Source organism: Nicrophorus vespilloides, unplaced genomic scaffold, assembly GCF_001412225.1.
Source record: "Nicrophorus vespilloides isolate i.1.1-1 unplaced genomic scaffold, Nicve_v1.0, whole genome shotgun sequence".
Lineage (NCBI taxonomy): Eukaryota > Metazoa > Arthropoda > Insecta > Coleoptera > Silphidae > Nicrophorus > Nicrophorus vespilloides.
In genome coordinates, this window is record NW_017100044.1 from 26 (window position 1) to 8,882 (window position 8,857).

Below are 8,857 nucleotides of genomic sequence, written 5' to 3' on the forward strand. Positions count from 1 at the left end.
AAATATGTTTCACAAGTTCATTTGCAAAGTATGCCTAAATTATGTCACAATATCAGGTATTGTTCTAAATTGCTTCAAGGATTATTAAAATATGTATAAGAAATGTATTGGCGTTCGAAGTTTGTAATTGACTTAAGATATTTGAGGTTATTCTCAGTCAAAATCAGTGGCGTACATAGCAACAAAACTATTATTTATAATTTATGACCCACCGGTGGGTCATGCCGTCGTCAATGTGTTAATTCTATAACTCAAGTATAGATGGCGTAACACAAATTAACCAAAACTTCCATCATTTACTATGATTATCTATAAAATATTGAAAAAAAAAAGATACCTTTTTGAAGTAACCTCCATGGAGACGCATGTGTCCATTCAGAGCCGGTATATTCTTGAACTTCCTGTGACAGAGATTGCACTCGACCGGTTTCTGGTCGGCCTTCGCCACCGTCGTCGTGCTTGTCGAGTTGCTGCTGGAGCTCACCTTCGAACTCGTCGACGAAGATGTTGTCGAACTGGACGTCGAACTGTTGCTGTTACTCGACCCTTTGTTCGAACTCTGAACAACAACAACAACAAAAATTTTAACAAAATAACATCAAAAACAGCTATACTGATCTATGCATTTTTATAATAATTGAAAGTTTTCAGAAGTGCTGCTTTTCAGAGGCAACAACAGCAATATCATAACGCGATCAACAAGAAAAGAGAAAAAAAAAAACAAAGAAGCGGAACGAAAAGGCGCACTTTGCGAGTAATATTTTATATACAAAAAGCCACGCGATCTAGAAATAAGGGCAAACAGATTTTTCTCTTGTACTTGAGATCAACGGGATGACTGTGATTACGTTACAAAAAAAAACTTTTTACATTAGTATATCTTAACTTCAAATGTCAAGTGTCAAATTATGAAAGACGTCAAACGGATAGGTTAATTAATGACAAGTGACGTTTGTTTGAAGAAACGCCATTTTGATTGCTATGTCAATTTATGTTTTCTTCTGTCAATTCAATTTACGTTATGTTTTGGGGCTGGCTTTTTCACTGATTTCATCCATCACTTCACCTCAATCCCAACAGAGGGAGATAGGATTAGTTGATGAAGAGATGTTGGTGGTTGATCAAACCGATGAATGACCAATACAACAAGCCTCGCCCTTGCACAATCCCTACTATCTAGCATGTACGCTCGCGTCCCAACAAAACCTCACCACCAAATCCCCCGCTTTTTAGCGCATTAATAACAGTAGCAGCAGCAGCAGCAACAATAACAGTAATCGCCCGTCGGATCCGTCTTTGAACGAGCCGGGGATCGAAGCTGCTGCGATGCTGACCCATCCATACAACAACCAAACACATAATACAATACAACATAGAATGTACAGCACAGAACACAGAACACAACACTCGCACATCCCATCCGACACAATGCCTCCTGCGGCGAGTGGAGCGTTTGCGGCCGGCGGCGAAATTTCATTATGATATTAATTAAATTTAAATTTAATTAACGTTTCCGTTTAATGAGCCGCAGGTACACATTCGATCGGATCCAATTAACCGCGCGATACGTGTTTGCGATACGCGGATGCAGATTTCCGTACAACAAAATTAAAAACATTGACAGTCTTATGCGTCATCTATGAGAAAAATGTATACGAAACTCAAACTTTGACATATGTCAAAAAACAAATGTCAACTAAATTATTAAAATGACATGTGTCAACTGTCAAATTCGATGTGTCAATTGAAAAAAAAAAAAAAGCAATTATTCTTATTGTTGTTTCTCTTTTCTCAACATTTCTAATGCGATTATGCGAGAATACTCTATGACAAAATGTATACGAAACTCAAACTTTGACATATGTCAAAAAACAAATGTCAACTCAATTATTAAAATGACATGTGTCAACTGTCAAATTTGATGTGTCAATTGAAAAAAAAAAGAAGCAATTATTCTTATTGTTGTTTCTCTTTTCTCAGGATTTCTAATGAGATTATGCGAGAATACTCGTCGAAGCGAGATAAGTTTGGCAATTGGTGTTTTGCGTGTGCGGAGGCAATTAATTTCCATCGCTTTTGCATGCTCGGTCCGACGCGCCATCTCCGTTGCACCCACTCAACCATCTATATATGTTACTCAATTTCTCTGTTAGTCTATGTGTGTGTGTGTGTGTGTTTGCATTAAATGGGGGTTGAATTTTGCTACTAAGTGAACATTTTGAATAATGAATTCCCATTTCTATTGGCACAACACAACTTTCATGGAAATTGGATGCGAAACATCAAACGGCGTCCCAAATGGAAATTGAAATTTCGCATGCTCATACATATATGTATAGAGTGAGACACACACATATAGACAGACATTCGAGCTACTCAACCAGACCGTGTGCTCGCACAAAGGATGGAAACGGGAATCAAAGAGCAAAAAAACATAGCGTATAAAATAAAAGGGGAGGTAGTAATATATATGGACTGACCGATGAAGCCCTCTGGCTCTTGCTGGAGCTTTTGCTCGAGGATTTCGACCTGGAGGATTTCGATGGTGCGTGATGTGACTGCGGTTGCGGCTGATGACCGTGCGACTGTCTCTGAGTTTGCTCCATGATCTGGTGTATCAGGTCGAGTTGCTGCTTGGTGAGGCCGTCGTTGTTGCCGCCGCTTCCGTTCACGCTCTGCGAAAATGTTGAAATTGGAAATTAGATCTTGTACGCGTCGCGGGGTTTTTGCGTTTGTACCTTTACTGGTTCTGTGGCCAGCAGTTGCTGAAGATGGCTCTTGTTGGAGTTTGTGGAGCTGGTGGAGGTGGTCGGTGGAGGCGCGTATTGGATGCAGCTGGATCCGTGCGGAGAGGCTGCGTCTCCTGCCGCTGCTCCCTGCGCTGGTGACAGGGAGTTCACGGTGGTTGAGGTGGACGTCGTCTTCGAAGCTGTTGCTGTCGATGCGACAGATGGCGAGGATCGCGGCGACGTCGTCTTCGAAGACGTGCTCGTCGTCGTCGTCGTCGCAGATGTGATGCTCGACGTCGTCGTTGTCGTCGTCGTCGTCGATAAACCTGCAGAGGTTGAGGTACCTGAGGAGAAGGTCGGCGGCGACGGCGTCGACGACGACGATGATGATGACGACGAAGATGACGATGACGAGGATGATGAGGACGACGAAGACGAGGAGGAAGACGACGAAGAAGATGACGACGAAGACGACGACGATGAAGAGCTGTGATGGTTCTCCGTGTGTCTTCGGAGCGATCGGGCGTCGCAGTACGACTTCCCGCATCCTTCGGCCTTGCACTCGTACGGTTTCTTGTTCCGATGCGTCAGCATGTGACCATTCCTGAACAAACAAATATTCAAATTACAAATAACACAATCAAATCAAATTCATTAAAAAAAAAATAAGTAAAATCAGCGATTGGGGTACACCTTAATACATTTGTATGTGTCAATGACACGTGTCATAAATAAACGTCAAAATTGGATTCAATCTGACAAGTGACGTAAATGTCACCTTGATAGGTTTACATAGTATATTGAAATTAAACGAGTATAAATTGATTTCCAAGATGAAAATATGAAATAATTGGACAAGTGAGATGTTGCATCGACGACGTGGTGTATTGGTTGGGGAAATCAATTCGGGTCGTTTTAATAATTCAGACGATTCTCGATTGTTGCGTCCGACGCGCCAATTAACAATTCGCTAATCGATAATAATTGACAATCCGACGACAGGACAATTGATAATTCAGCGAAACTGATTCCCAAATCATCAGAGCAATAATAAATCTTCGTACACATATAGTTCAATCACTCGAATCACGTTAATTGACAACCAGACTTACAGATGGTCCTGACGTTTGAAGGCCTTGCCGCACATGTTGCAGACGTACTTCCTCTCGTCGCTGTGCGTCAGCTTGTGCTTCGCCAGTGCTGAAGCGTTACCGAAAACCTTGGCGCACACCTACAAAGAAACAAAGAAACAAACAAAAAAAAAACATATATTAATAATTGAACAGATTTGATTATTTTTTCTTTGTGCAGATTGGTATACCTGGCACTGCTGAGGACCTTGACGGTTCGGCGAAGCCGCTTTCGGTCTGGACCTCTTCACGCTCAACTTCACGACGTCCGACGTGGATGTGGACGTGGACACGACCTTCTTGTCGTCCGTCGAGGAAACTGTGAGGAATCGGAGAGAAACAAAGAATGTTAATTTTTTGAAAAAAAAAATTAATTTGAAGCATCCGTTTCCGGTTTGCTGAACCTCGTGAATTATGCAACATGCGCGACGCTTTTGCATGCAATCATTCCCTTCTCTCTTTTTCCCCACGCCTATTCACAAATACACACACACACATTTATGCAACCACATGCACACTTATACAACACCTGCGCAAATTCCGCAGTTAGCGCGAGAAATACTCTTTTTTTATATATATATATCCACGCAGCGTTTCATTTCAGTCCGGTTTAATTTAACGTGCTTTTTTTGTTCCTCGCTGCACGTTAAATTCAAATTAACCGCCTTGTTGGCGCTTTCATATATATATAAATATATTTTCAGCTGCAATTTTATTAATTTCCACCATCTCCATACAGCGACATCTGTTAACCTAATTGCAGCACTTCTTTTCACGAAAGTATGCAATTTGCATTTTATTTATTAAACATTTATTATTTGACAATTTCAGTTTACAAATACGTCTAATACAAAGAAATCACTAGAATTGAATAACTTTTATTCTAATTAACGCAATATTTGAATTTGCCGCCATTTGTGCAGTTGGCAACCCCAAAAAAAGCAATTTGACAGCTGAGAGGAGTTTCTTATTTAATTGAAATCTTGCTTTAATATTGGAACACCCTTTATAATTTTGTTGATGTATGCAACTTGTAATACTTTCATAATATTTAACAGTTGGTAATTCTTCATTTTATTTTACTGACGTTTTAAAATTGTGTAACTTATATAACGAGAAAAAAGTGCGCAAGGTGAAGAAAATATTGTTAATTTGCAAGGTAAGTCAATTAGAAATAAGTTATTTTAGTGTAAATTGCAAAATTTTTATATTAATATCAATAAATTATATAATTAAATATTTGGTTTTTAAAGGTTACTGAGTGAACCACCAGTACCATGGCGTCGCCACTATATATTCAGCAATTTTGGTTGCATATATGTTTACATTTCATTGTGTTGACGCCCAACCAATTAGAAAATAAGTATTCAATTATATTAACAACAAAATCTTAATTATCAATGAATTTGTTACATTGTAATAGTATATTTATTACAACAGTTTAATGGATTTCAAAGTTTATTACATTAATTATAAAAATCAGTGTTAATTTGAAATTAATTTAACTTAAAAGTGTGTATCCAGAGAGTGTGGTTGCATACATTATAATATATAATTTAATGTATTAATCAATTAACTTAAAATTCTAATTCAATATTATTAAAGCTAAGTTGGTTTGCTGTTTTCTCTATAAAAATATTTTGATAATGTTTTCTTTGAATTTTTTGTTGATTGTTGATGATGTTCTAAATTAGTAAAACGCATGCATCAACATTTCGTGTAGGCGGCAATGAGTGGGTCTGTTTATAATTAGTAAGTTAAGTAGGTGTTGAAGGCAAACGAAGCGGCATTAACATAATTATAGCTTTCGTAGTATCGTAAGTCCGTTCCCGTCTGAATGAACCTATCGAGGAAAAGTATATTAAGAATCAATTGGACGTGAGCGAAGCATGTTCGACCTACATAAGCTGATGTTGATGATCATCATCATCATCAACAACATAATGAGTAGTTGGTATGTGCATCTATTAGGAGCTTCGAGAGCCACTTCCGGAAATTCTCATCGTATACGTTTCTTGTTGTTACCGGCATATTCCTAAAGAGGAATTGGCGAGGAGGAGGATGAGTGAGGCACGTGGAAAAACACGGAGCTCTCTCGAGTGCCACTCGCTGATGAATATTTGATTCGACGCGCGGATATTTCGGAGGGTTGCACCACAGACCCCATATAAATTCACTTTGGGGAAGAAGGCTCGGCCTAGTTTATTTAACAGTCCGCTATTTATCTTAGCTCCGCTCCTCCACCAAAAACCACCCTCTTGCACTAATGTTGGGTTTACCCCAAAACAAAACAAAAAAACTCCGGTCCACGTAAATATTTAGACTATTTTCCCATTAATAAAACAAATTCTTTGACGCGTGATGATGGATGTTTTTTTTTTCGCGTTTCCGTTTCCGGTGGAATTAATTAACTGAAATATAGTTTCGCAGCTGCAATCCGAATTTTGCGGTTTGATACGCGCGCGCGACATGTGCGGAATTAACAGATGGCAGCACACGCAACTCCCCTAATTACAACGTACGACACCAATTATGCATCCAACCCTTTACGCTTCAACCCTTACTTTAGCATTTCTACATCATTATTATTGTATTAGTAATGTAAGAAACATGTGAATATGAGAAATTGCAAATCGATTGGATCCAACACCTCCCAACATTTATTTGCGTCGAATAAAATGGTACGTCTCGGGGAAGGTTTTTCTCCTTTCTTCTTCTCCTTTTTTTTTGTTGGTCGGATGCGTGCGAGGCGAAAGATAAATTTATTATTCGAAACATTCGTCTCGCGCGTTTCTGCGACGGGGAAAACCTCTCGCTCTAAGGAAATGGAAAATGTTGCGGGTTGAAAGGAGACGGAGAAAAGGAGAGACTGGCATTACTCAAAGCCCAAACAGGGAGACGAAGTATAACAAAAAAAGGACGGACACACATACACATATATATATAGAGAGAGAGAGAGATATAGCAAAAGGGGGATTTTCTGTATAAGTCTGCGTGTGCGGGGGAAACGAATTTTCCTTCTCAAGTGTGCGCACGCTTTATTGATTCACACAATATTTTCTCGATTCCGATATATTTATTGTTTCTTTTCCTCCTTCCCTCGATAGAAATTTATATATATATAAGAAACGAAAGGAATTATTGCTTGTTTGCTTTTTCTTTTTCATCCTCTCTTCATCCCTTCAAACAAGAACTACGACCGAACGTTAAAAGCTTCGAAAGCCCGGGTTTTCGTATTCCATAATCGTTAAATGTTCGTTTCTTTTTGCTTCAATTCGACTGTCTTTCCTTATTTCCGTAGCTGCAAAAAGTTAATTTCGTAACAGATTCGTAAATTCAGTTGCCTAATTTGTATTTATTTTAAATTTAAAGAAAATCTGGTTGTATACATTTTCTATTTTGTAAGTATATCTAAATTACAAAAATCGGATAGGATTGTCTAGTTTTGTAGTAGCAGTCACGTCCGAAACGTAGAAAATCATTTATCGACCGGTTTTCGGCGATTGCATTGTTTCTGTAATTTAATAACGGCAATTGGGGGTAGAGGATAAAAATTGTATTTCTGTATTCGCGTCGTCACATCGGAAACTGTAAGGACGGTTGCGTGCAAAGATAATGAAATCCTGAACGGAATACCAACAAAACAGAACAGTACTTATTTCGAGAAATAAAAAGAAAGGCGAAGAGGAAATATGAATTCCGAACGTGATCTCGCCCGTTTCATTTTCCGGCGCTGATCATCGCCTACTCGAGATAATCGAATCTCGGATCTAGTTTAAGCAAGCGTGTGCCTCTCCTCTCATAACTGAAGATGTTTGGCTGCGATAATGTATGGGGGGTTGCCGCGTTTATTGATATTGACAACGCTCCGCTACTAATGGAGTGCCTTTCGCAAAGAAACTTATTTCCTTCGGGAATTGTCAACAGAAGACTTCATCTCATAACTCAATTTTTCTACTTTCCTGCTTATCACAACAACAACAACAACAACAGAAAAAAAACACGTAGAAACGACAACAACCTGCTGCGGGTAAAAAAATATATAGAATGGAGCAATCTCCAAGGGGGCGAAAGTTTTCCATTAAATATTCATACAGAAACAAATCAAAAGTTAGTGGAATTTCGCATCCGATTTACATTTATACAAATGCGAATATTTCAGAGGGTAGAAAATTTACTAAACTTTCGGCGGTTACAATTTATTTTATATGTTTGCCGAAGCGTGGCGCTGTTAATTATGTTTAATATGTATGCAACTGTATACACGGCAATTACGTCGAAATTCGTGGGATTAGTGGGTTTCTACTTTGTATGTGTGTGTTTGTATTTTTTTTTTAATTAGTTTGGGGTTGCGGCTGTGTGAAAGGCTGAAGATAAAAGCCGGGAGATAACGCCGAAAATGTGGGATACGAAGATTACGGTGGGATTGTCGCGAGCGCTTGGTAAAATAATCATGAACGGACTACGTGATTTTATTATCGGAGGAGCACGGGGCATCCCCGGAGGGTGGAGGGGCGGGTTTCGCGCACGCCGCCCCCTGCATACGAAACTATTTCTAGTTCGATGTATAAAATAGAAGAAGAGGTGAAGTCGAGTGCAGGTGGGGTTAGAGATGGGCGGGTCATCTGCGTACCTGGGTCGGGTCCTTCGTTGGGAACGCCCATGCTGTCCGAGCTGTCATTGACGAAGGGCTCTGTCGAGTTGGTGAACGTCTGCGGCGAGAGCGTCACGTCTTGTCCGGCTGGCGAATCGAACAGGTCGAAGGTCGTCGGCGTTCCTCGTGTCGCCGACGTCGCACCACCACCACCCTCTGCACCAACTGAAACAAAAAAAAAACATTTAAATATCTTTAAATCAATTTGATGATATTTTACGTAAAAAAATAATTTCCGGTTTCACCGGAAAATTTACGTAATTTTATCGTATAAACAAACGAATGAGCTCAATTCACGCGTGTTTACATAACGAGAAGAAAACTTTAATTAAGTTTTGCTATAA

At 39.5% G+C, this 8,857-nt stretch overlaps 1 protein-coding gene across 1 annotated transcript; it reads right to left on the reverse strand.

Moving 5' to 3' along the window:
• Positions 1–337: 337 nt before the first annotated feature.
• On the reverse strand, positions 338–8,642 carry LOC108566721 (serine-rich adhesin for platelets-like; the record flags this gene model as incomplete). The annotated part of the gene is given in 6 exon segments (XM_017926738.1): positions 338–559; positions 2,481–2,675; positions 2,739–3,333; positions 3,842–3,960; positions 4,051–4,178; positions 8,493–8,642. Coding segments are annotated over 6 exon segments (1,409 nt in total), but the record flags the coding sequence as incomplete, so codon positions are not given.
• Between the last annotated feature and the right edge of the window lie 215 nt (positions 8,643–8,857).